Source organism: Pempheris klunzingeri, chromosome 9, assembly GCF_042242105.1.
Source record: "Pempheris klunzingeri isolate RE-2024b chromosome 9, fPemKlu1.hap1, whole genome shotgun sequence".
NCBI classification, from domain to species: Eukaryota; Metazoa; Chordata; class Actinopteri; order Acropomatiformes; family Pempheridae; genus Pempheris; species Pempheris klunzingeri.
In genome coordinates, this window is record NC_092020.1 from 2,708,418 (window position 1) to 2,735,430 (window position 27,013).

Consider the following 27,013-nt stretch of genomic DNA (forward strand, 5'->3'; position numbering starts at 1 on the left):
AACAAAAATGTATTTATCACATGACTAGTTTCTTCCTAAAGGCTTTTCTTCCACCATGACAGCTTTCAAAGGACTCCAGCTGTGAGGACAATCAAGAAACTGAAAATGCTCAAAAAGGAGCCAAAAGGTCATTAGATGACATGTGGACCAGGTCTTTGTCTCTGTTGAAGTCAAAACTTACAATTTATAATAAGCAAAGAATGCACACATATACTTTTCAATCTTTTTATTGAATATTAAGGTAAATATTTCACATTAATACAGGCTACATAAAGTAGAGCCACTATACGACATGAAATTTACTCTCATTTTAACCCTTTTTAGTATGTAAACAATTATACATGTATTTACCACTCTAAAAGGTTCTGATTTCTCTTTCTCTTCAGGTAATCATCATCTAGTTCTGGGCCAAGTTTAAATAGCTACTTCATGTTGAGCCCCCTGCAGCCCAAGAACGGTGTATGTGGGTTTAAGTCAAAATCGCTAAACTACGCAGAGAATGGATCCTGTTAAACAGGTGATCGCGCATGTTTGTTTGAATCTTCGGGACACTGATAACAGCTCTCGTCCAATTTCCTCTGTCCTCGTTTGAGATAGGCACATCAAAGAATGGCGTCAAGAGAACTTCCAATTCTTCAACCTCTGCTCTCCACTCTCAGATCTCTACTAATGTTAACATGTTGTACGTTTTTCTTTTTTCGTTTAGTCATATTCGGTCATATTCGTCAGTTGGTATTTCATGTTTGCGATGTGGGTCATGCTGTGTGCATTTGATTGCTGTGGACGCTGTCTAGTTGACGTGGTTCAGGTGCACGTTGCCCACATGAGGTGCCCAGGTACCAGGCCACACCTGAGGGGAACGAAAACCAATGAGGGGTATATGTTAGACCAAATATAGTCAAACAAATGCGACTAATGGCAAAAAGACAAGCCTGACAGCTGAATTCTAAGCACGTGACTGGACGGCAATGGGTATAATAAAAGAGGACATTACCTGCTGTTGTGGGTCAGAGTTATCTGCATTGTTTGGGACCACTTTGATAATGGGGCTCCATGCGGGGTCACCTGCGTGCAAACCATTGTACATCGGTCCCCCTGGCCCCTCTGCCATGGGAGGATGAGGGGGCAGCATGGTTCCTCCATACATTGACATAGGCATCCCCTGAGCGGACAATAGTTGGTAAAAGATGTGTACAAAAGAGGAATTATCAGTTATCTACAGAGCTACAGCTTTGTGTTACTACCTTTGGGAAGTCCATGTAACTGTTGGGCAAATGCTGAGGCTGGTGGTAGTTGTTCGCTGGGTTTGCGATGCCTGTGTCGTCCTGCTCCATGGGCTGGTGCTGAGAGAAGGCCGACTGCTCTGCCTGCAGCTGAGGATGCATCATGTGGCTGCTCATCAGGGGCTGGGACCAACCAGACATGGCCTCTATACCAAGACATACAGGCACTTATCAAGTTACAGCATAATTAATGGATATTAATTACTACTAGTGCACAGTAATTGAGATTGTAATATGTGGACACACTTCTATTAGTTGTATTATTTAAAAAATGGGGAGATGGTAAACAAAAAAAGAACAAAATTTAACGAAAGTTGTTCTGACCCGAGGCACTGCCGACCCCAAACGACCAAATGCCTCCTTGTCCAACAGATGCCGTGTAGCTGGTGGTGAGGAGAGGCGGGTTGACAGAACCCGTCTGCCTGATCCTGGCCAGACGCTCTGTGCCGATGGGTGGGGGAACCTTCCGGTCCTGCTGCGAGGAGCTTCCTGGCTTAGGCTGAGGAGGAGGGGCCACAGCTGAGGTGGAGAGGGCAGAGGATGACACCGTAGAGGGGGGCGGGACAGGAGATTCGCCTGGTGGAGGAGAGGCAATATATGAAGAAATGAGTTCGGGGCAGATCCGATCTACAAATTTTGAAAGTATTGCTAAAAACGTTTATTTACACAGTGGTTTCAAGACACAAACTGCTCTACAAAAGAAAAGAAATATAAAAAAATAAGCCAGTAAAAATATCATTCGTGAAATTAAAAAGGTTTACAGAAGGAACAAGCCATTATAAAAGGATTAGATACAAAACTGTTTTTTTAAAAGTCTAAATTGATGATTCAAGACTGAAAAGTTGTAAGAAAACCACAACGCAAAAACAAAAAGAGTGAGCCTAGTACCTGATGTGGATGCACTCCATGGGTGAGGGGAAAAGTGCTGTCTGCTGAATGAGGGTGTGCCAACCGGTGTATGACCGTGCAAATACACAGGGCTGCCAGAGATACTGGTGGCATAGCTGGTCAGCGCTGTAAGTGCAGACAATTAAATAGAGCTCGTTATTGAGCACATTAAGCCATATATTTATACTACGCTACCCTTTCTCCCATGTATATGGACTTCATTATATTTGGTTGCACACATATTGGTACTACCTGCATTTTGATGCTGTTATATTAGGTTCCTCTTAAAAACTGATTATTAATCTCAAAGGGATTACCAAATTCATAATAATCAACCAAACTATCGTGTATTTTCTAAGAGGAAGCCAAGTCATACCGATGGGGCTGTTGACCATCCTCTGTGAGGCAGAGCGGTAGCCGGGGGCTTTGGAGCTGTCTGGAGGAGGTGGAGGCATCATATTCTCCATCTGGCCCATGCTCATGTAGGCTGGTGGAGCCGAGTACGACTGCTCTGGAGGTGACCGTGTTGGCAGATGGCACGCACCCCACACCTGATTGTTTCCAACCTGCTAGGCAAGCACAGATGATACAAAATTATAATCACTGGGTGCACGACTCATCTTATGCAACAGCTAGGAAAAAAAAAAGAACTGAAATTTGTGCAGTTTTGTTTAACCATTTGTAATATTGTTAAACTATTTGACCTCTCTCTGTGTCTCGCTAATGTTTAAATTCTACTGTTACTTCAACTCACCTGGCTATTGTTATCAAAGATGCTGCTGAAGTTGAAGAGGCCTGCAGGACCGAAGTTGGGGGGTATCTGCTGAGGCTTGCCTGCACTGGCCACGTGCTGCATCTGAGAACCGTTCATCATCCCCAGGTTTGCAGAGACCTGGAGGGAGCCTTGAGCCTGGGCTTGAGCTTGGGTTTGGGCTTGTGGAGGCAAACTTGTGGGCTGAGACGTTTGGTTTTGGGTCTGTTTTGGGGGTTCTTGCTGAGCATTGAAGGGCACAAACACAGACTGCTGTTGCGTCTGCTGCTGCTGCTGCTGCTGTTGCTGCTCAGGAAGGGAATAGTAAGGCCCTGGTGGCTGCATACGATGAGAGACTCTGGGCGCAGGGGCTGAGAAGTGGGGTACAGTGTTGTTGGGATGTGCAACATTGTGTGAGAGGACAGGAGGAGGTGCGGAGGGGAGGTGAGAGCTGTGTTGTGGGTTGAGGAGGGGTGGCGGAGCCTCTGAGGATGGTGCAGAAGAGGGAGGGGGAGGTAACTGCTGTCGAGGCTCTGGCTTTGGAGGTAAAGCCATGGCAGGGGCAGTGAAACCCACAGAGTTGATGCCCTCACTGACAGAAACAGGCTGGTTCTCTACAGGTAGAGGCTTGTCTTTTCCAGGAGGGGCAACAGCACTGGGCTCCGTTTTAGTTGGCTGGATTTGGGGCTGTGAGATAGGTCCGACTGACTGTTGAGGGGCGGTAGCTGTAGTGGAACTGTGATGTGCAGGTGAACCTGTGCCTCGTACTGCATTGCTGCAACTGGTAGAGGTGGCAGCAACAGACACAGGCGTGACACCAGCCGGCTTGGGGTCGGGGGCAAAGAGCTGTTTTCTGACAGAAGAAGGAGTGGGGATGCTGGGCTGGGGATTGTATGGGGTGGGATTAGGGGTGTGAGGTGAGGCTGCAGCTGTAGATGTGTTAGGAGCACTGGTGGTGGTGGTGTTGGTGGTCGTGACTGAAGCTCCTGAGTTGGCCGTGTTGCTGTGCTCACTATGGGTCGAGTTGGGCCTGGCCTGGCCTCCAGTACTGTTGGTTCCTCCATTGTGTTTGGGGGAGCTGTTAGCACTGCCAGGACTCACAGGACGCACGGGGAAGGGTCCCCAGGTGCTGGCGGCGGGTGAGAAAGTGCCACCAAACTGGGCCATGGGTAGACGAGGGTGTCTGATCTGGTGCATGGTCTGAGCAGCCAGTAGAGCCAGCTGAGGGTGGGCATACGCCAAGGGCAGAGACACGGGGAAAGGCTGTCTGACGTTTGATGACAGCCCTTTCCCCATCTTGCCCCCGGCCTGAGAGGAGGATGACGTTGAGGATGAAGAGGGCTGGAACGAGACGCCTGTGGAGGTGACCAACGAGCTCAGGGCCTTTGGCCCAGTGGTCGAACCGCTGGTGGCCCCTGTGGTACTGGGGAAGGAAGCTGAGGTTGTTTTAGAGCCTGGGGCTCTGATGTGATTCCGGGGGATCAGATCTTCAAGCTCTTTGGCCGGGTCTTGGATTAGAGCATTGATCAGCTGAACTGCATACCTTGTAGACTCCGTGCCTCCTCTGAAACAACAAAGCACACTTCATTCAGATCTATGGTCTTGTGCTAAAAAGTATAACAAATCAAAACTGATGACATAATTCAGTCTGAAAAAGCTTTGCGGGACAGCAAAACTAAAAACGGTTTAGTTGTGAATTCTGAGTAGTCTCTTTTCTTGCGCTCAGGTTTAGGGAAGTTGCACTGCACAGTTAATGACTTTCAATTAATCAAAAAAACAGTTTCTCCGATGGCCATTGACTCAGAAAAAAAACAATGACATCATCCAGAAGCTTTCATGCATAATGCATCTGACCATTCCACTCTAGCTGCAGTGGTGCTTACTATCCAGCAGAGGGCATTAGTTTTACCTTATGGTGATCATTCTCTCCCCGTTCTTGTCCTTCTGTTTGTCTACGTCAATGTGAGCGCCCGTCACGTCCTGGATGGCTGTGATGTTGCAGCCCCCTCGGCCCATGATCCGAGACACCACGGAGGCGGGCACAGACAGCTTCTTTGATCTTTAAAAGAGGCAATGACATTTCATCATGTATGCGTCTATACTGGCAGATGGTAAAACGACTGACTGTAATCTGCAAACCCAACTGCAAAATTTTAAGTACCATCTTTCTCTTGAAATTTGCGCACATGGCAAACTTGGCCATGCCAATCAAAACCCTATGAAAGGCTGCAATGTACATGGGTATAATTAAATGAGCCACTGACCTCCTGACCACCTCCTTCCAACCTTCTTCTCTCTTCTGGCCTCTCTTGGGGCTTGTGAGGCTGAGTTTACTGTTGGGTGAGGTGACAGGAAGAGCCATGGTCTTGAATGGAGAGGGCAAGGAGTTGGAGGTGGAGTCAATCATGTCTGGAGCTCTGTGACAAAACAAGGAAAACTCTGGTTCAACTGGGTGAAGATGATGAGGACATGAACTGCTTTTTGTAATGTTGGCTGACACTTGGAAAATGTTTTTTTTAATAAGAAAGAAGTTTAAGTGAGAATGGAAGTCACACACTGCATGTCAGATGATAAACTTGCTCTGCTCCAACAGGGACTCACTTTTGTGTTGGTTTTGAGATGGAGACTGTGACCTTGTTGTCCACCTTGCCGTCAGTCTGCGGCAGAGGACAGTGTCTCTTCTCTGGGCCGCGCAGGAGGACCTGGGACTGGGCTGCTCCTGAGGAGGGGGCTGAGGAGGAGGAGGAGGAGGAAGAGGAGGAGGAGGAGGAGGCGGAGGAGGTGAGGTCAGGGAGGTAGTTGAGCTCCTGACTCTTGCCCCCGCTGCTGCTGCTCTCACTGGCACAGTCGGTGCTATCCAAGGGGTCAGAATCGCTGTTTCCACCTGTCACTCCCCCACCCCCACCCCGTGGCTCACCATGGATCTTGTTCTTGTCAGCCTTGTGCTGTGCGAGTGCAACCTAGACGGAAGACACGCACATGGGTTGCCTTTAGTGTAGATGATCAAACATACAAAGCATATTATGAATCGGCAAAGACAAACAATACCACTGATAAAAGCTGTAGTTGCGGACCTGGGGATCCTGTAATATGATGGGTTCGTTGGGCGAAGAGTCCTTGGTCTTGTTCTTCTTGTTCTTGCGATTGGTACTTGGGGTAGTGGCCACACTCGCTCGCTTCTTACCAAACGCTGTAGTGAAAGTGGTGGAGGTGGCAGATATACCAATGGTGGTGGTGGTGGTTGCACTCGGAGGCTCAATAGGAACCTCTGTTTCTGAGGGGGAGAAAGGGGCAAAATTCATACAGCAAGAGTTACACACCACTTCATTCTGGTACAAGAGAACTGTAAATATTACAATAGACCAGTTCTGCAGTCTGTTATATAAAGCAAAGTTCATACCTTCAGCAGAGTCTTCCTTCTGCTCCAGCATCTCAGCGAAATCCTCCTTCGTTTTCTGCCCCTCCTCTTCTTCCTGCTTTCTCTTCTGCTCCTCCTTCTTCTTCTTGCGTTTCTCCTTACGCTTCTCACGTTTAGCAGCCAGGGCCTGCTTCTTGCTCTCCTCCCGGGACTGTCACAAACAGCACAGAGTCTTATCAAAAAACATGCTCCCGTTTATCCAGTGTATGCAGTGTATGCAGAATGCCTCAATCTCCCTAAGCACACCGACGCGGTCTGACATTACCTTCTCCAAGTCTAGCTCTTTGAGGAGAATGCTAGCGTTCTTGTTGGCCTCGGCTGCCTGCTGGTCTTTGGCTTTGACAATGGTCTCCATGCACTGGTGGCACTTCTTCAACAGCTCCTACAACAGCAGCAGCAGGCAACAGGAGTTAGAGCTCTGCTATCATCGTCAGTTTTGATGTAGCTGACAGATCACTCAAAGGGAAATCAATATCTACCTTATCAGCGATGGTGGCAATATATCTCATGCACTCAATATCTGATGGGAACTGGTTGACTTCCTTCACAAGATACTGCACCACCTTCACGTGACCCTGAAATGTTGAGTAAAATGGTTAGTAACCAGAGGCTTGCCAAAGAGTAGTATGACACCAACAATCAGCGTTTTGGTCATCTCTGCACCTTGCGAAAAGCAGCCATGAGTGGGGTAATTTTGCGGTTGTCAGCTGCATCTACATCAGCACTGGCATGCACCAACAGCTGGACCACGTCGAAATGACCGCCGTTCGCCGCCAGCCAGAGAGGAGTGTTCCCTTTCTTGTTTCGTACGTCGATGTGGGCACCCCTGCAAAGACAGGAAGAAGTGTTGCAATGAAAACCAGCCTACACAGCGTCATATTCCGAACCTGCAGGAAGCAGCTAATTCACTGAATGACAGAAGCGCCTAAGGATTACCTCATTATCTCATTCAAAACTAGAATGTGGTTCTGTACAGAAACACCAATGACCCCTCACCTGTTGATAAGCAGCTCACAGAACTTGTAGTGGCCCTTGTCGGCAGCTATGGTGAGGGCAGTGTCTCTGGACGACGGTACAGGGGGAGCATTGACATCGGCGCCTTTATCAAGCAGCACTCGGCCCACCTCCGCATAACCTCCTGAGGCTGCCTCCATCAGAGGAGTAAGGCCAGTCTGCATCAAGTTAGAAATCGTTTAGAAAGAAAGCCAGCTGCATCGTGGGCCCAGCCAGTGAATATTTACAAATGAATTAGTGAAACTGGACGACTGTGTGGTTCGGTGAATGTGATCAAGACTCCTCACCTTAGCGCGATGCTCTACGTTGGCCTTGCGATCTAGCAGCAGACTGACGACCTCAGCCCGCCCCTGGAAGCAGGCTAGGGTCAGAGCTGTGTTTCTGTTGGTCTCGATCTGAGCATTGATGTCCGAGCCCATATCTAGCAACAGTTTCACTGCGGGTACGTGACCATTCATGGCTGCCAGCATCAGGGGAGAGATTCCCAGCTTACTGCCGGTCCTAGTGAGATGGTAAATGAATAAATTGTTTAGAGACCAAAAACCGCAATAAAACAAACTGTTTAATGTATATTAAGAAGAATAACTTATATTTATATTATTTCTCTATATTGTTTGTCTTGATCTCAGTAAACATAATTTTACTCCAATTTAGCAACTTAATATCTTTACAGAGCAGCAATTATCAAAGTAGAGGTTGCTAAAAAGCCTTGGTTTTTAAGTTACTGGCTTACCATTTCCTCACTGTGTATTTATAACAGATGTAATCACCATGCTATTACTTTTGGGTGCCGCTAACACCCAAACGCACATTTTACAGGGATAGAACTGTTTGGCCCATGTGGTTTGAAAAACTGAAGTGCTACACCTCACTCACTTTCAGGAGCTGAAACAACGTCACATTCAGATTAAATAGAAGGATTTTATCCTGATAATAAACCTAATTTGGGTGAATGTGTTGCGCTCATGCCAAGGGGCCAAAGTGAACACAGAGGCTTGTGTCGCTCACCTGGAGTTTATCTCAGCTCCAGCATTGAGCAGTATCTTGATGATGTTGACGTAACCCCCAGAAGCAGCCAGGCTAAGAGGCGTGTAGTCGGAAACATTGCGGTGTTCCTTATTGGCTCCCCGAAGCAGCAGCAGCTCGACCACCTGACCAACACAAGGGACAGTTTCACAGCATAGTTAAAGCCAGGAAAACATTGAGGAATATCACTATTGTGAAGGTCAACAGAAAGATAATGTGTTCACCTCCTGCCGTCCCCCAGAGCAGGCCAGGGAGAGGGGCGTGTCTTTGGTTCTCTCTGACTGAGCCTCAATGTCACCCCCTTTGTCCAGGAGCACTTCCACTACTCCTACGTGGCCAGCAGTGGCAGCCAGGATCAGAGGAGTAAAACCTGTGGAGAAAAGAGGAAATCAGATGATCTCTTGGTTACTAAAAATATGATAGCCCTGTTGTGAATTAAAAACCAGATCATACCTCCCCATCATTCATAATAGCATTAGGAGCCCTTTTCATATGCCAATCTTATTATCACACTTTGGTACCTTTTTTGTCCCGGTGCTCAATGTTGGCTCCCCGTGCAATGAGAACAGACACAAGCTCCTCATGTCCTCCTGCACACGCCAGCGTCAGCGCTGTGTCATGGTTACTCTCCGTCTGTGGGGAGGACAACATCGGTTAACCAGGTAGAGGCATACAAGCCCTCACTTGCAATGTCAATTCTAAGATCTCTGTCAAATCAAACTGGCACTGCTTCTTACATGTGCATCTATGTCAACAGAGGGGTAGAGGGGCAGGACTGAAGGGGGCGACGCGATGTTTGCGGGCATCTGTGTGGGTGGCTGGGACAGGGGCGTGGGTGAGGTTGTAGTGTTCAGCATGGGCACACGGCTGCTCACAGCTGCAATAGAGAAAAATTATATAAGCATGCAGCTTAGGAAGTTTGCGGACATTCACATCCGATGAGAGCCAACGGCAAACTCAAGTCAGCTGCAACAAGAAGTGCACTTACCTGCCATGATGTCATCCAGCGTGTCTGTGAGCGTCTGTGCAGGTGTAGCTACCATGAGCCCATCTGGGGCCTGCTGAGGTATCATTCCTGGGCCTAACCCAGCCAACTGTTGACCCTGCTGCTGTTGGCCCAGCATCTGCTGCCCCACCAGTACCCTCTGCAGCTCTGGGCTGGTGCTTCCCGGGTAGTCTGCAGGGTTGTAGTCTGGCAGGGGTTGGATGGGGACGAAGGCAGCCTGAAGAGGCGGAGGAGGAGGCTGGGGTTGGGCCTGTGGTGAAGGGGGCAGAGGAGGCTGTTGTGGTGGCTGTGGCCCATCCCTGTAGAGGATTGTGCCCACCTGAGGAAGCTTGGGGTAGTCGTCCTCTTCTGCCTCTGCCTCTTCTTCCGAACCCTCTTCTTCATCTTCGTTGTCCTCGTCTTCCTCTTCCTGAAAATGTACAGAAAACGCTTTGAGTCTCTTGGAAGAAACAGTTTTAGGGGTCAGAAAAAAACATCATAGTAACATAAAACTCTAAATTACTGAGAACTTCACCTCATCCCCTTCCTCTCCTGGCTGCTCCTCTTGCTCCCCATCTTTGTTGGCCTCTTCATCCGTGTCAGAGCTGGTGTGTGCTAGGGCACCTGGTGTGGTGGGAAAGTGGCCTGGGGCAGACGTCGTACTTCCGGGCCCTGGACCTGGGCCCTGGCTCTGTCCAGCCTCCTGCTCCTCCTTTAAACCTTTCGCCTCCATGTACTCTTTGGTGAACTGTTGCTGTGTTTTCAGCTGCAGCTGGCGCTCCACCTTCTGCAGCTCCTTCAAGATTTTCTTCTTCTTCTGCACCTAAGTGGACATCAGCCACATCCTTGTTTGACCAACTACTGATACGGTGGTATGCATGCAAAATAACATTAAGTGTGAATTTACATGTAAGAAGATTCCTAATGAGATCATGTCTTAGGTGGATGATGGATTATACCTGCTCCTCTCTGCTCTTCTTCAGCTCCTCAATCTTGTCTTTGGTGAGCGGCTCCCCCTGAATGAGCTCTAGTGACTGAAGCTGGGCCTTCTCAATAGCGCTGATTCTCTGACCCAGCTCGTTCAGCTTTCCCTCCGTTTCCTCCACAATGCACTCTAAGGGCTGGCACAAGTGGAAGGGCGGCAGAGGCTCGGCTTCAGGCCCCCGGCCAACTGAGCTGGCAACACTGGGCTGAAGGGCTGCCTGTCTCTGTTTGGACACGGCTGGATTTGAATGGAGGGGATCGAAGAAGTTGAGGATTAGGATGGGTTAGCGATAAAATACCATATTATTGGGGAATCAACAGCAAAATGACTAAGTGAGATCTGCACTTAGTGGGCGACAGGACTTTTACCTTTGCTGGAGACAGGTGGGGGAGTGGTGATGTTTGATGGGGCCCGGTCGGGCTCCTGAGGGGGCACTACCATGGCGAGAGCTTGGAATGGGACACGAGGAACCTGTTATGGTAGGGGACATGTTAGTTTTAAGCCATCAAAAATAACCATTAGACTATTCACCAGCAGAACATTAATAAAAAGTGTGATTTATTGCTGCGTTTACCTGAGAGGCATCTTGCGAGGGGGGAGTGAGCTGGGAGAGGTCGGGGGCTGGGACAGACAGGATGTTGTTGGGGTAGTCCAACAGGTAGGACACCACATTGGTGTGGCCACCCTTAGCAGCTTCTATCAACATGGTTGAACCATCCTACAAAAGCGAAAACATGCATGTTTTCAATGATTTGTCACTACAACACAAATATGGATAATCATAAATATTCAAACTGGTCTAATCTATATCTTGAGCGTGAGCATTACTTTGAGTCTGTGTGTAGGGTCCGCCCCATGTGCCAGCAGCAGCTCCACCACAGCCAGATGTCCTCCAGCGCAGGCCAGAGACACTACTGTGTGATCATTGTTGGCAGTGGCTCTGTTCACATTAGCACCTGGACAAGAGACGAAGAATGGTAAACACTGTGCGTGAGATATGAGTCTTATTATCCTACTCATAAAGGCCTATAACCCAAATCAATCAGAGTTTAATACAATATGATATTTGTATATATAAACAAGTATTCCTTCATTAGGATGGGTGAGCCAATAAAAAATGTTTGCACTGAATTCTATTATTTCAAGATTCTGCCTGGATTGGAGAGCTGCTTCACTTTGACTGGATTTAAGCAAAAACAAATAACGATTTCCAAAAAAAGTTCCCAAAAAAATGTATTGTATTAAGCTGAACAGCTAGCCAATAACGCACCTTTGCTGATAAGGAACTGCACTGTACAGAGATGTCCCGCCCTTGCTGCCTTCATCAAGGGCGTCCGTCCTCCTTCTGACTCATGCTCCTGAGGGACAAAAGACAAAAATGTGTTTGTTAAAGCTTAATTTAGTGCAGAAGTTAAACAAAAGAGTCAGGAGTTATGTCCAGATAGATTTCAATAAACAAAACACCACTGCTGTGATTCGACAAGCTACGAGCCTTGCCTCTCACAAAAGTCTGTGTTCATAACACAGACTTAACATTTGCACACAAAACACTTCATTACACATCTGTTGTGTTTCCGGTGTTATCTAAACCTCTGCAAAGCAAAGGGCCAATCAAAAGTGCCAAAGAGGCTTTAGGCGTATGGCATACCAAGTTGGCTCCAGCCTGCAACAGCACATCCGCCACATCAGTGTGTCCGTTCTCACACGCATACGTCAACGCTGTGTCACCCGTTGCTGTCGTGGCATGAACGTTAGCCCCTGAATGATGAAAAGCAAGAGATTAGGATTTTAAGCATAGGGACATAACGAAGACATTTTTACATGTAGCTAAGCATAGATCTGCAGCTCACCTGCAGCCAGTAGGTACTTGACCAACTCCAGATGGCCTTCCTGTGCAGCCTCCATTAGAGGTGTGGAGCAGCCCAACTCAATGTCAGCACCTGCTTTGATGAGGAAATCAGCCACCTCCAAGAAGCCTCCGCAGCATGCCAGAGTCAAAGCCGTCTCCTGGGTCTCCTCTGTCTGGGCGTTGATGTTAGCACCTGCCCGACAGAAAAGAAATTAGTGAAAAGTGATGGATTTGTTTTCATAAAGTGCAAAACATGTGTGCTTTAACAAATCAAAACGCCTGAATCATGCAAATATGATTTCACAGATTAAACTCTTGATTGATTATATTACTGTATAACAAATACAAAGAGAGGGGTGATCTTGGCCAACCAAATCCAAACAAGGGTGCACTATTCACTGGAATGGCATTTGACATTAAGTTTCCATTTCGCAGCTGTAGGAGCAACGCTTGTTTACCTTGAGCCAGCAGCAGTGCTACCATCTCCTCATGGCCTTCTCGAGCTGCCTCCATCAGAGGGGTGTAGCCCTCATCATTGACCTGGACACAAACAGAAGCGTCAACAGATAATATGACGTACAGGCAATTAAGATTACTCTGAGCTGCAGAACTCAGATAGTCTTTTGTGCCTTTGTACTCTCACTGAGGATGGAAAATTTCACCCAGGTAGTCTTTTGAGACATGTTGACAGAAAATGTGCGGTGGTTGAGGAGAGAACACAAAAACCTGATTTCTATTCATCATAATTCATATTTTCTATTTCTCTTCACACACCTCCTCCAAGTTGGCTCCCCTCTCTATGAGCAAGGCTGCCAGCTCTACGTGTCCTCCACAGGCTGCGAGGGTGAGGGGCGACTCGAAGGAATCGGCTGGCATGTTGACCTGCGCACCGCTGTCCAACAGCAGCCGTGCCACCTCCACATGGCCGTCCTGGGACAGCGAGACACACAGAGAATGTAGAGATAAGCACCTGAATAAATATGTGGGATCACTTGTCAAATAAGCTTATATACGGTCACGCTGCATGAGCCGGAGAACCCTCTTCACAATCCACTTTCAAAATAGGGAGCTATAATTCGATTACAAAACACTTCCTGATGACTCTTGAATCAATATTTGAGATGAATCAATATTTTGTTACCATACTTTGTCACTGTATTCCTACATTCGAAATGGTGGAACCATTAATGTCTACCAAAGACAGGAAACATAATGGACATAATTCTAAGTACTTTTCCAACATCATTGGTTCTGTTTATCTTTATAAAACAGGGACATCCCAATCATTTTAATTGCCTACATGAAAAGCACCATAAAGCTGAGGATTATGAAATCATGATCATAGGACATAGGCGTCAGCAGCCTGTACTTTTCCATGCTTACTTAAACAAGTCGTCTTTTTTCCTCCACTTAGGTGTGCGTGTAGATGGCTGTCTAACTGTGCTGACAGCTCTGTCAAAATGCTTCCGATTGTGGTCACTGAAGGCAGGCAGCTATTGTGCCGATTTTTCTGCGCTGGCAGTTTACACAATGCACAATGGCTTATAGAAACTATTTTTAATTTGTTTTAATGTTGGATCTGCAATCTGACAGCGATACAAAAGGTTGTCTATAAGCACATGTTTGGTGACTAAATTTTAATTAAAACTGAGTCATGAAAAAAACTGAAAGAAATGTTGAAAAACTAACATTTTAGCAAACAAATTTTTAGTAAAACTCATGAAACAGATATACAAGCAAATACAAAACAAGTGGCAGTGTCAGCTGACCCTGGGAAAAAATATTTCAGTAATGGTTTGGGTCAGATGCTCACCATGCAAGCTTCCATCAGTGCTGTGTGCATCTCATCTGTTTTATGTTCCTGGTCTGCTCCAGCCTCCAACAGAAAACGCACCATATCCAAGTGACCTGCAGGGGACAAACCAAAATTACTTATCTAAACCTTCACCACTGTTAACAAGGTATTAGTAAAGATCATGTTAATGTCACAGAGGCTAAATAAGGTCATCAACAGGACGGACAGACACTATATTTGAGTTCTGACCTTTGTAGCAGGCAAGTGTGAGTGCACTCTCCTTGAACTCGTTGGAGTGTGTGTTGATTCCGGCGCCATACTCCAAGAGTACCCTGGCCACCTCCACGTGGCCAGCACTGGCCGCCTCCATTAGAGGTGTGTGTCCGTTCTCGTTGTGGTCCTCGATGTTAGCACCCTCTTTCAGCAGCACCTTTACCACATCCACGAAGCCACCGGCACATGCGTACGTCAGAGCTGTGTTGCCTGTAAGGCAGCAGAGGGGTTAGCCTGACGGTAGAGGAAATAATCACGACTGTAGAGAAATAAAGAGGGGACTTACCTGTGGAGGACTGTGCATTTACATCTGCTCCATGGACCAGAAGGAGTTTGACAATGTCCACATAACCTCCGCTGGCAGCAGCCATAAGTGGCGTTATGTCCCCCTTGATGCCCCGGTCCTCCACATTGGCATGCATGGCCAACAAAACCTGGCGATGAAAGACAAAATGATGAAGTTGAGAAACAATTGCAAATCTGCCCACATCAACCAACTACAGATAAATCAGGATTTTATCTTTGCTTTTCAGAAAGCTTACTCCAGTGTACGGATATTTGCCACTGCGAATGTGTAAACCACAACTATGCTGAATCACATCCCACTCCAACCGTCCTTTCACATACCTGTGCAAGTTCATAGTAGCCAGCCGAGCAGGCGAGGCACAACAGGCTCTCCCCTTCCTCTGTGTGTTCGTTGACGCTCCGTCCCTCATCCAGCAATTTGCGCACAGCGTTGACATCCCCATCTGAGCACGCCTCTGCTAAACTACGGCTGAAAATAACCAGACTGCTACAATTACTGCCACTGTGACAGGTGAACACACATACGCCTCACAATTAGAGAATCACTCCCAAGGAGCAAACATACTGTATGTGCAATTCAGATTTGATAAAAAGGGAATGATTATAGTAGGGCATATACTTATTTCTAACTATATGAACCTGTGTACAAGACAAACGGACATATGCCAGTTTCAGTATGGGCGAGATACATACTTGTCGGCTTGGCCGGCGTTGAGTGTGTTTTCAGCTCTCATACGGGTCAGGGCTGCCGCAGCTTCGTCCAGGGCACAACTCACAGATGACGTCAATCTCCGTAGCACCTCTGGGTCTGCAAAAGCTTTACCATCGGCAGTGGACAGTTTACCGATGCCTGCCGAACACCAAAAGGGCAGAGGTGCATAGGGCAAGGCAAACCACAGGGGAAGCACAACCACACCAGACCAGATGAAGAAGCATGTCCAGTGCAGCCAATCCAATCCAGGGTTAGTAGGAGCATACACAGAGGGGAGAAAAAAATAAATAAATAAAAAAAAAAAAATCACACACAAGACACAGAAAACACACACAAGCATTTGTTAATATCTTTTGCTCACTACTTTCAGAACACCATCGATAATTCTCGTTCCCTATAATTTTGCTAATGAGTCAAATAGTCTGGTACAAAATAATGTTTACTGGACTACTGTGGTAATGTCCAGGTAAGGACAGCTCTGTGACCAGAAGCAGAATGAGCACCGTGTGGGAAGTAATGTTAGTTCTATAGGCTAGTAGACATAGGTTCAGGCTGTTAACGGTAGACGGGAGAAACGTCTTCTCCTGTGTGAATTATAGATGGGTAAGAGGCAGTGGATGTGAGAGAAACAGGAACTAGAGACAGTGGTCAGCAAGAGAGCAAACCACAGCTGGGAGAACAACAAAATGCCATTTCAGAGGAAAATGTGTTTGTGTATGTGTTTGTCATGAAAGAGAAGCCAAAGGGAGGGATGAGCAGGCAGGAGGAAACAAACAGCTTTTACTCAAGACCTACATTGACAGATCTCTTTCAGGAAACAAAGCAAGGACTATTTCTTAGCGTATCAAAACATTCGAGTGTTTCTGTCGAGTGTGGTAAGGTACGTTTTAAGGGCATGCATAAAAATGAAGCAAGAAGAGCCAAGAGAGAAGAAAAAAAGTGTTTGCTTTGAACTTTTCTGCCTCAGCCCCAACCCAGCCATTAGCCAGGCAGACGTGAGCTCCAGTCCTTGTGGTCCTCCTGTGTTTTCACCGCTAGGCCTGCGACTCGAGCTAAACTTAGCACAGCTCTCAGACAAGGATTTCGCAATGGTCTCCAAGGCAAAGGGAAACAAGAGGTCGGAGAAGTTGATCATTAATGTTTTACTGTATCACGTTTATCTCAGAGAATGCAAGTAGTTCACTGACCCAAAACAGACGGAACATATGTCGGTGTCTGACACAGTGTAAATAAAGTGAAAACAAGGAAATCAACTGAGGGGGATCATTTTTTTAAACCTCTTTTTGGATGGCCCATTTGTAAATTTCTGTAGCTGTTTCTACTGCTGTGAATCACACTTTAAACAAAAATAACTGATGCTCATCTATTTAGGTTTGACTCTTTGTCATGTGAACAATCTTGACATTGAGCCCTGAGTGAGGTCAAGGCTGCAACTTACGAGTACTAGCAGATATTTTTGTTGTATTTCAAGTGAAACAAGTTACTGGCTAGCCACTAAGCTGCCTACACCCACTGTATCACCAACACACTATGTAATCTAAATAAACATTTTTATCCAAGTTGCTAATTAACATTTCAGCCAATGTTTGTTTGAGGACAGCCAATGCAAAATTGCAAGCAAGTCAACTTAAAACCTCACTGAATTTCTGAAGAAAAGCAGACTACAAGTCTATAAGCTAACTTTCTGATGTGAGAGCATATAGCTCACCAGACATATGTTTCATGCTTTCTTTAAATAATATTATCACCACTTATCATTATTGCAATTATTATTATATTATTATATAAGAGTAAATATTTTTTTCCTTCATGCAATCAAGTCCAAATCCAAGCTCAAAAGTATGTTAAGTGTGCTTACCCATAAGCACCTGCCCCTGCACTGCCCCCCAAAACTCATGACATGTTTACACAGATAACACAATCTTCTATCTAGCTGCGTCAAAATTGTGCAGTGCTATGGCCGATGCATATACCAAATGCTTTTTCATCATACAGCAGACATTCACACTAGTCTGGCAGCACTGATACCATGTAAGATATTATACATGTCTGGCATCCAATGGGTTTGCATTCTCCTGCATAACTGTCTCAAAACTATCTCTACCATTTCAGGAAGAACTTGTTGCATGACGGGTAAGGTGTAGCAATGTGACTACTGATGAGACTTGGATAATGAGCTACTGCTGTTTCCGGTTACCAGATTCAGTGTTGACACTGTATGACATTCACTGTGGTAAGGCGGGGTTGTCCATTTGAATACTTTAATCTGCTCACCTTGCTTTTCCCTTTAGTTCTCAACTAGTGACCGCTGACATACTAAGTGGACGGCCCAAGTAAAGTCTGTGTGTGGGTAACGCCAGTAGAGTTACTTTTAGCACTGACGTAAAATGTGTGTAGAGGGACTAGCCTGAAAGCCCTGTTTACCTTGTGTTCTGTTGTCAGTGAAGGAAACACGTCCCCTTGTTAAAGATGAGAAATGACACTCGACACTACTTGGTCAGCTGATGACCATTACCAACCAGATACTGTCCACGCTTTTTGAGCTTTGTCTACAGGCTCTACAGTTCAACTCTAGTTCAGAACCACACATCTTAAATGCTAGCCAGTGCTGTAAGAAATGTGCATTTATCAACTCTCATTTTCCTTTGCTTTACTATTTTTTAGTCCACTTCACTTTCACTGCCATTTCCTGTCTTTCCGTTTGATAAAGAGGTCTCAGACCTCAATTTTACATGTTTGGTTAAATGAAGGTTGAATACAATAAAAATTACTTTCATTCTTTTTAATCTATTTTCATTTCTTTCCATTTTCTTTTCCATGAATTTGTTGTTTTAAATCTTACTTAATGCAAACTCTGTGAGTGTCTGCGTTTGCAAGGTCTTATATAAATAAACCTTAACCGCGTTGTAAAATCAGGTGTCTCTGGTGCTTGGTGTCTGGTTATTATAGGCTGAGAGGAGCCATTTAAAAGCTGGAAATGCTGGAGTCTGATGGTGTTTGGGGAGAATTCATCGAAGTTATATTCGTGTGCAAAACAATAATTTCACAAAGGAGCAACATGTGGCTGCCAATATCATAACAAAAGGTAGGAATTAAATGTCATTATTCTTAGGCTGACAATGTAATAGATGGACCACTCTACAGACCTGTTTGAGACATATAAACATGTCCAGAGTATTTCCCTGGACATGTTTATCAGTTGCTATCAGTCTCCCTCTCCTCTTTTACCAGCACACTGCTACCTTTTGCTGCACAACCAACAACTGTTGGTGAGTTCTGCCGCTTTCTGCAGTCAGCAGAAATGTGCTTCGCCTCGCCCTAATGCACGCGCCATGTATGTGCATCCTCACATGTGCACTTTGTACCAACAATTTATGGACAAGTTCATCACAACACTGCTCAACAGCACCACTAGTGTTCACAAACTCTACAATGTATATCTTAATGTAAATGTATGAGACATCTTACAGCTAATATAAGATGTCTTAAGGAGAGGCATAACATTGGTTATTATGGTATGTTAGTCTGTGTTCAGAACTTAATGCAACACTTTTCTCATCTCTATGCCGAAACATACTGCCTATCATTGGTGGCGGTACAGAGGTCAAGAAGTTCAGCAGGGAACACGATAGGGTTGAAACTGACATTGCGATGTAACAGAATACAATTGTCAAATTTTGTTTGTTTTTTAATGCTCCCTAATCTAACCAACCAAAGGGGTGGAGGCACATGGTCCCACGGTTCGTGCACGCCGCTCTACGCTCCCTGTCACATTGGCGAGTGAGAGTAGATGAAGCACGCAACGTGGAAACCTGTACAATGCTTTGTCACTCTTTAACACAAGCAATACTGCCGTGTGAAAATGGCACGGGCAGAAAGAGCAACAGATGATTTTAGTGTCACAGAGGAACTGTGCCATAAGGCTGTGTATGGCAATTGCGAAAACCCTGACAAGTCAAGTAGGCCGACCATCACCAGGCAGGGATCACTGACCCATATGTTGGACTGCATAACATCTTATGAAGCAGATTCAAAACGGCACTCTTAAAGTACATACACTTTCGTCTGTGTGATTTGTTACTTTAACTGAGTGGAGAAAACGTTTAGTTTTCATACATTAATGTTAATGTTGTTCTGCAGTACAGATTTTATTAAAAGCTGTAGTTGCAATGATTACATGTTTGCAAAGTTTGAAATGATCGAGTTTCTACTCTTCTAAAGAAATGTTATTAATTTCAAATGATCATACCACGTGGGCCTATCCTTTAAAAAAAAAAGGGAAGTTTTCATGTTGACTGTATCCAGTGTTGTGTTAGTCATACTATAGAATGATTTCTCTTGTGTACAGTAAATACAAAAGATAACGAACTTAGCCTAGAACACAAACTGTGATGGAGGTCAACATTAAGTCATTACATGCGAAAACACTGATATACACTCAGTGGCCACTTTGTTGGCTATACCTGTACAATATAATGCAATCCAAAACTACTATCCCCCATAAAATCTACTTTTCTTTATCTTTTGACTTGGTTGCGCTTTTGTGGTTTTCACACCTTATTGCCATTTTTAACATTCTTTGTCCCATCACATTACAGCTATTAACAAGAGAATAGAGGATATTAGCCCAAGGTCACCCAACTATGGTTTGCAGTATCAGTTGCTTTCATTAATAATCCATGTATGACTTGTCTTACATCTTGCCTTTGTTATATTTAAGTCTGCTGGGCATTAATAGTCTCTTTACAACAGGCAAATCAAACAGAAAACTTCTGACCAAATACAAAGCAATTCTCTAAAGGCATTACTCAAAGAACCGGTGGCATCACTATCAAGGTTTCTAACCAGATCACAATCTTTAAATATTAACAATCTTCGGACATCAAATCTGATCTTGTATTTACTTTACATTCTCCAACACCTACCTACATAATACAGCTGCACAGTGCACACTTAGGCCTAGAGCATAACTAGAACAGCCAATTCAATATGGACAAATATCTGTGACGGGCAAATATCTGTCTAATACAATCTATGCATTAAGAAAATATTGCAAACATTATACCTTTTGCTATAATGGTTTTGTATATGTCTTAATATATGTCAGTCAACTTTTGTGCTGGAAGGCACACTGCCTCTCCTCAGCTGCCGCAAGTCAGCAGCAGGACATTGTCATGTTTTTTGCTGTTCCGGCTCTGTCTTCAGGTATAAGCGCCATAATTTAGCTTTCCATCCACATCAGAGTAACAATGTGGGAATCTTAACCTTTTTCATACATAGTCACCCAGTTTTTTTTTGTTTTTTTTTAAAAGTTTGGAAATTTTATAATCATCTCATACAAAGTTCATCGTGTTAATGTATTGGGTTGTGTATCTTTTGCAATAAAAAATTGCCATAAGTCTACAATCCATAAACATCACCAGACACTTGGCATCTTTCCTGGTGATGGTCTTGACAGAGCTGGTATTTGGCTGCTTGTGTTCATACAAGCAATGAAGTGAGACTGTCCAAATCCTACTGCCACAAGCATCACTCCTCTCTCTGTTAATGCTATACAAAAACACCAAAGGAGACCTCACAAATCAATGTAAAAAAAAGTATTCAAGGTATTATTATCATTAGTAGTAGTTGTAGTAGTAATGTTGTAACAGATCTTAGGCAAACAGATAATGTCAGTTGCCACCTCTTCTGTTCTGACTAGTCAGGGAGAAAGGGGAATAGAATGAGATTAGCCATTAGCCGTTCAACACAGGCTCTCTGCATGCTGTGGAGGCTCAAGCGTGTTGCAGCGTTAATCTGCTTGGTAATGTTCATAAGCCCAAACGAGGCCAGGACACCCAGCCCTAATGAATTAATCTACACAGACCTTCTTACACCTAGATTATAAATTCTAATCAAACTAATTTACCCAAATCACTTTCAAACTATGTGCTGATATCAGACTTGCAGAACCGGCGGGTCCTCCGTATTGACATTTCAGCCTTAGGCTTTATACAAACTAAGATCTCGATTTTTGTTGGCGGAAAAAAGGGATAGGGGAGGGGAGAGCAGAGGCAGAATTGTTGTTTTACCGTTTAAAACTAACTGTATGTTAAAGTAGAAATTAAGACTGGTTGAGGCAGAACGTGTGTGGCTAATGAGGTGCAAGTCAACTACAAAAGAACATTCTTGAGCTGAATTAAGTTCAGACGAGGCAGTCATACCTGCAGCTTCCAGTAGTGCTTCGAGTCGGGCCTGTGTCTCTGGATCAACAGTCCTCAAATCTACTCCGTCTGTGGCGCTGGACAAAAGCAACTCTGACGCTGTTTTCATGATGGGGTTATCCAGGTCCTCCTGGTCCAAAATGAATGACTCCACCTGGAAGAGGTACCATGAGGAGGGTAAAATAAGAATCATTAGCTCTCTAACAGCTGTTTAGATATTAGTTGCTGATCAACAACTGCATTTTACATAAAGTCTCGACACTGACCAGTTTTTCTATTATGTTGCTTAATACATAATTGTTTTTGTCTATTACTCTGTATGGAAGTGTCCCCCCGCCCTCCACACACACACACATACACCCTATAAAAGGATCAGGCATGCTGCCCTTGTTTATTTACGGTTTCTTTCAACGGAGGGAAAGCAAAACGGAGCACAGGGATAAGACAGTCAAAGCACAGGAAGTGCTACGGCCAGGAATTAAAACCCCTGCACACATGGAGAGATTCAGCTGAGAGTCAGCTGCCCAAGTACAGCACCACAGTCTCATACCTGAGCTTTGGCCCTGTTAGCTATCATGTATTACAGTCTCTATCACAAAAATTTTATTATTCCAACAACCCCCAAGCAAGTCAACATAATAAACTTCACTAAAACAACAAATAATGTTTATATACTTCTAGGTTCAGTTGCTTGTATGTGGCGCCAAAAGACCTAATCAGTCATTTTTACAACATTAATTCCTGCTATACGCACATGTTACTGAGGAGTACACCTTACAGATGAAAAATAAGAATTGCTTGGGGAAAAGAAAACTTCAGTCTGACTTTTTTTTTTTTTTTATAGTCAGTCACTTTCAGAGTTGGTCCAATCCCATATTTCACATATTAATTGAGGGACTTGTTTACATTCGAATTTGACATTGTATCTTCAAATTAACTCGGAGCTGTAGTGCAGGTAGTTGTGGAAATGACTTGTGACATATTTTGGTAGGAATAAATCTCAAAGCCAGCCTCATCTAGTAGTCTGTACAGATGCCAAATTACCAAAAGGTTCAAATTAGAGATCTTAATTTAAAATGAGCACTCATGAGAGCCCTCACCTTAAATTAAACTTTGTTATGGGAGAAGTCTTTTGCTTTTAATCTAGAGGAGCGTCCTATTGGCTGGGTGTATTGACCTCTATTTACAGTGTTAGTGAATATATTAGTCAATATATTACACACACCAGTGACTGAGTCACACAATTCCACACGAGTTACTTCATTAAATTGTCTTTTTATGTCAATTATTCACCCAGTATAGTAGATCAAGTATATACATAAGCTATACTAGAACGGTAACTATGACATCTAACTTTGACAGGCTACGTAGAAGGTGATATTTTGAAATAATTAGAATTAATTTCAAATTGCTGAGACAACAGTTTGCAAAACACCCTTTGAGAAAAAAAAAAAAATAACAACTGAGAAAGTAACAGTCTCTGTCAATGTCCATCCATATGCTGCAGCAGGCTTTTCGGGCCTGGCCCCGAGAGCAAATGTTTGGAGAGAGTCAGCATTCAGCAATGTGGAGGAATTCAGCTATACGATAGGAACACAGAGCACAACAACCCATGGGGCCTGTAGTTCCACGAAGGCCTTTATAATCAACAATGGACATCAGTCTTCACTATTAATGAACTACAGTTCCCAGAGTGTTGGTATCCAGAGAGCTGGAAAGGCCTAGAATGGCATCTACTTAATCCCGGGGCTCGGATTTTAGCTACTGCCCAGAGCAGCGAGTTCTCCAGTGGAGTAAAACACCACAACAAACGCTCCTTTTCAGGCTTATTTAGTGGACTGAGGAAGTGAGGAAACACGATACGGAGGCCATGCATTTGCACTTTGATTCAATTAAGCAGCCTGTCAGAGGTTGATATTTTCTCATGCTGCTACTACACAGCTGATGCTCAGACAGAAATGGCAAGGCTACACTGACATTGGTATCAGCTGACATCCTCACTTGTCTAACCGTCGTGGCTGTAGTATGTTTCAGCGAGATTGCCCCTTTGGTCAGATATTAGCCACGTCTGACAGCTCAACAGGTAATGTGCATCGCTCAGCAGTGCCAATTCTCTCCACACCCATTACTTTGTGATGATAGCATTGCTGGCAATTAACACTGCATCATCACCTGTTCGATGACAACCAAGATTAAGTTGTCATGAAAATGTCATTCAACTGAGATCTTTGATAGGTTTCAGTTTAATAACAAATCATATATTTGCCTTCTAGCAGTGTGGCAAGCTCCATCCCCGTGTCTGCTGCAGTCACACGATACGGTTAACTCAATTGCATGACAACAGTGTGGCTGAGAAGTCTAAATATCTTTAAACTGACAGCTCACATTAGGCAAAATGGTTTGGATAAGACATGGCATTAAGTGGGTCTGGCCGTTTCTGAGCATTTTCTGAAAAAAAAATCTCCCAAGAGGTGGCCTGGTCACGTTGTCATACAAGAAGGTGATTTTGGGGTGGCCTATCAAATTTGAGCTGTAGAGACAAATATTTGGTCAACACTTGTCTGTCCATCGGTCTGAGCTACTATAAAACATGTCTACAGTATGCTCAGCTGAGGAGGAGATGCCACCACACCTGTCCCCCGTGTGTGACTGCCAGCACATGGAAAGTTGGACACCTCTCAACATGAACTCTAGCTGCTCTCAATTGTGACAACGCAAATCAAGTTAACACAGTGGTGGTGGAGGCTATCTGACCGACAGAGACGCAGGATGGACAGAAAAACTGGTTTATTTGTCAACACCGCCGGTCGAAAATTCGAGCAGTTCCGCGAGTAAAGGCGCATTAAAAACGTATCTAAAAGTTAGCTGAGGGACGATCGGAGTTCATTTACATGATTTGGAAAAGTGACGTAATTGCAGCACAACTACGAAATGGCAGATAGTTAGATGGTCGTGTGCGTCCGTGGGTTCACGGACTTCTTCCATTTGCTGTGGCTGGAAAGCTCCTGGAAGAGCTGCAAACTTGTGATGGGTGTTGCGAGACGACAGCACCGACCGAGGCCGTCTTCGCTTCCACCCGAACTAGGCCGTGGTCACAGCCTGCGCTGCATAAATAAAACATTTCAGCCGCTCAGTGTGAACAACTGCTCGTGTCTCACCAAACACGATCGACATCACAACACCACACAAGCATTTGGACTGGAAAGAGGTGTTATTTGCTAAAAGTGCGGGTTTATTTTACGTAATTTCGGCGGCCTGGGAGGGGGTGGTTGCCAACTGCGAGCTAATGCGCTAGCTAGCAGCCAGCTCGCGCTAGGAGAGGAATGTTGCCTAGCTCTCAGGTTAGGCTTAGCTAACTAGCTTAGCTTAGCGTAGCTACCTCTGAAACCTCGTCTTCGTCGCTGCCGGATCCTGGACCCGAGGAGAGGACGGCCGCGGCCGCTAGTTTGAAATCCAGTCTTTCTGCAGCAGGCCCGCCCGGTTCGCCGTACAAACGTACTTTCTTTCCACCTACACCAATCCCAATGCCCCCTAGTCCGACTCCTCCTGGTGTCGCTCCTACCCCCATCCCTGGCACTGGGGAGCGAGGAGTCACCGAGTCAATCTCGTCCTCGAAGCCGTCCGTCAGCATTGCCGTCCCGGCTACTGCATCCTGCATACTTATGTTCACGATACGTGTATTACCGAGCGAGTTGTTGACTTAAACGTCCGTCCAGGCTGTTTCTTTTAGGATATTTGCGTGATTTTACTTCAGGGAATCCAGAAACTCTCCCGAAGCGAGGGTTGAGGAGGATCTCTTTCCCCCAGCCATTAACTTTCTAACAACCTAACCCGATACGCACTGTTTCTCAGAAAGACCGCCTCCGATGGGAAATCTGACGATCCCATTGGCTAAGTAGAAAAAAGCTCTGTTTCCAATTGGCCAATGTGAGTGCTTGTCAAACACGAGACCGCAACGTCATGTTAGGTTTACCAATATCACGAGGCTGTAGAACGAACGTCAAGACATGACATGGTAGGCCAACTTAACTGGTAGCTAGCTTTACTAGTTCATGTAAACTCTGACTGGGGAATCACATAGGTGGGAGGGCAGCAGTGGGAGTCTGTTGGTACCTGCTGTAAATTTTAATCACTCTTAAATGACAGTGAATAGCAGTATTTAACTGAACCTCACCAATTGCATAGACTATGCTGTAATATATTGCTTTAATATGTCAGTGAGCATAAATAAAATAAGAATTAGAAGAAATAAAAGGAGATATCTTGGGGAGTAATGAGACAGCACACACACACACACAACAAGATGATCATTAGATCATGATCACACTTATTTAAAATAAACTGTTTACATGTGTAAATAGGTGCTTTGCTGCAAATAAGTAAAATGCAATCCCATGTTATAATTCAACTTCTTAGGTGAACTAGGTATTACAGATAAAAAAAAAAAAATACATAGGTTTCACCGATGACTTTACCCATCAAAAATCAAGACTTTTATTTTCAAACCACCAAGGCATATACACTTCCTCAAAAGTTTAAAGTGCTCACAAGTTTAAAGGTCTTCACCTGGACCCCATTGAATGTTGACACGGACTTCAGGCACCTGCCCATAATGAGCCAAGACACCCACTTGGTCTTCACTTACTCAAAGTTCCTTGAATGCCTTCACTCTTAATATATTAATGGTACTAGAGAGAATGTTAGTGATCCAGATTTTGCGGCAAAATGCGACAAATTAACACTTATTTCATTATCTTATCCATGTTCTTTTTTAGCAGTGTGTGCGTCATATTCAGACATTTACCAGTATTAGAAGATTTATTTACTAAAGTAATAAACAACAATATTGACGTATGAAATAACATCTGCTCATGGAAATTTGCAAATGTAAAAGTAAACATGTATTATCGAAAATGTACCCAAGAACCAAAGGTAAATGTACTGTAGAAAGTGAAATTAATGATTAATTAGTAATGACTAAGCAGCATTAATGTTGTAGGTCCAGGCAGCGCCAACTTTGACTATTATATACTCTTGAATAGCTTAATATACAAGGCGGCATTATATTTTATGACTTAATGCAAAGTAACAAGTAAGAAACACGTGGTATTTCCCACTAAAATTATGTGTATTAGGAGGTATATATAAAAAGCACAAAAGTACCAGTTCCAGTAAAATTATAGTCAATTATATTACTTGAGTTAATGCAATTTGTTACGTTCTACTTGTCAAAGGCAAGAAACACAGATGAATTCCTCTAGCTGAGTGTTATTATAATGTCCTAGCCATTAGCCACTAAACAGCTTCTCTAAAACAGGAGATAAAGTGCTGTGGTAAAGGGCACTTTCTTAAATCGTTGAAGAGGAGAAACTACTCCCGTCTAAATCCTTACGGAGTTCATCGATTTCAACAAGTGTCCCATGGGTGGCTCTCCTCTGTGTCTTTTGGGCTTCCACCACACCAACATCTTGCAGTAGCTGCTTGTTAACAATGTGACACTGTGCTGCTCAGTTGTCCAGCTAAAC

The 27,013-nt window shown here is 44.6% G+C and overlaps 1 protein-coding gene across 8 annotated transcripts; it reads right to left on the reverse strand.

Moving 5' to 3' along the window:
* Positions 1-211: 211 nt before the first annotated feature.
* On the reverse strand, positions 212-25,287 carry ankhd1 (ankyrin repeat and KH domain containing 1). 8 transcript variants are annotated; one of them, XM_070836344.1, is made up of 40 exons: positions 24,868-25,287; positions 21,489-21,642; positions 15,267-15,423; positions 14,895-15,057; positions 14,554-14,701; positions 14,244-14,477; positions 14,013-14,107; positions 12,974-13,129; positions 12,658-12,739; positions 12,201-12,392; positions 11,999-12,108; positions 11,621-11,708; positions 11,179-11,306; positions 10,925-11,068; positions 10,719-10,821; positions 10,325-10,587; positions 9,901-10,188; positions 9,369-9,795; positions 9,118-9,257; positions 8,902-9,013; positions 8,605-8,750; positions 8,363-8,505; positions 7,642-7,855; positions 7,337-7,512; positions 7,004-7,166; positions 6,820-6,915; positions 6,606-6,722; positions 6,323-6,491; positions 5,997-6,196; positions 5,840-5,882; positions 5,524-5,653; positions 5,187-5,339; positions 4,832-4,981; positions 2,926-4,486; positions 2,548-2,740; positions 2,172-2,297; positions 1,608-1,859; positions 1,245-1,429; positions 995-1,162; positions 212-850 (listed from the first exon to the last, which is right to left on the reverse strand). In XM_070836344.1, the coding sequence occupies exons 1-40, from the start codon at positions 25,144-25,146 to the stop codon at positions 791-793; spliced, it is 7,908 nt and encodes a 2,635-aa protein (XP_070692445.1). In that variant the 5' UTR covers positions 25,147-25,287; the 3' UTR covers positions 212-790. The 8 variants fall into 8 exon arrangements, with proteins under 8 accessions (XP_070692445.1, XP_070692444.1, XP_070692443.1 ...); XM_070836343.1 differs by having other exon boundaries at positions 5,524-5,882; positions 14,895-15,042; positions 15,267-15,390; XM_070836342.1 differs by having other exon boundaries at positions 5,524-5,882; positions 15,267-15,390.
* Positions 25,288-27,013: the final 1,726 nt, after the last annotated feature.

What these genes read in the sequence shown, in the direction of transcription:
- ankhd1 (XM_070836338.1), bottom strand. Translation starts at nt 25,146, where the DNA reads ATGCAGGATGCAGTAGCCGGGACGGCAATGCTGACGGACGGCTTCGAG. An exon ending in AACGCCGGCCAAGCCGACAA is followed by an intron (nt 15,058 to 15,266) that starts GTATGTATCTCG and finishes TAATTGTAGCAG; the next exon opens with TCTGGTTATTTTCAGCCGTA. An exon ending in AAATGCACAGTCCTCCACAG is followed by an intron (nt 14,478 to 14,553) that starts GTAAGTCCCCTC and finishes GCTGCCTTACAG; the next exon opens with GCAACACAGCTCTGACGTAC.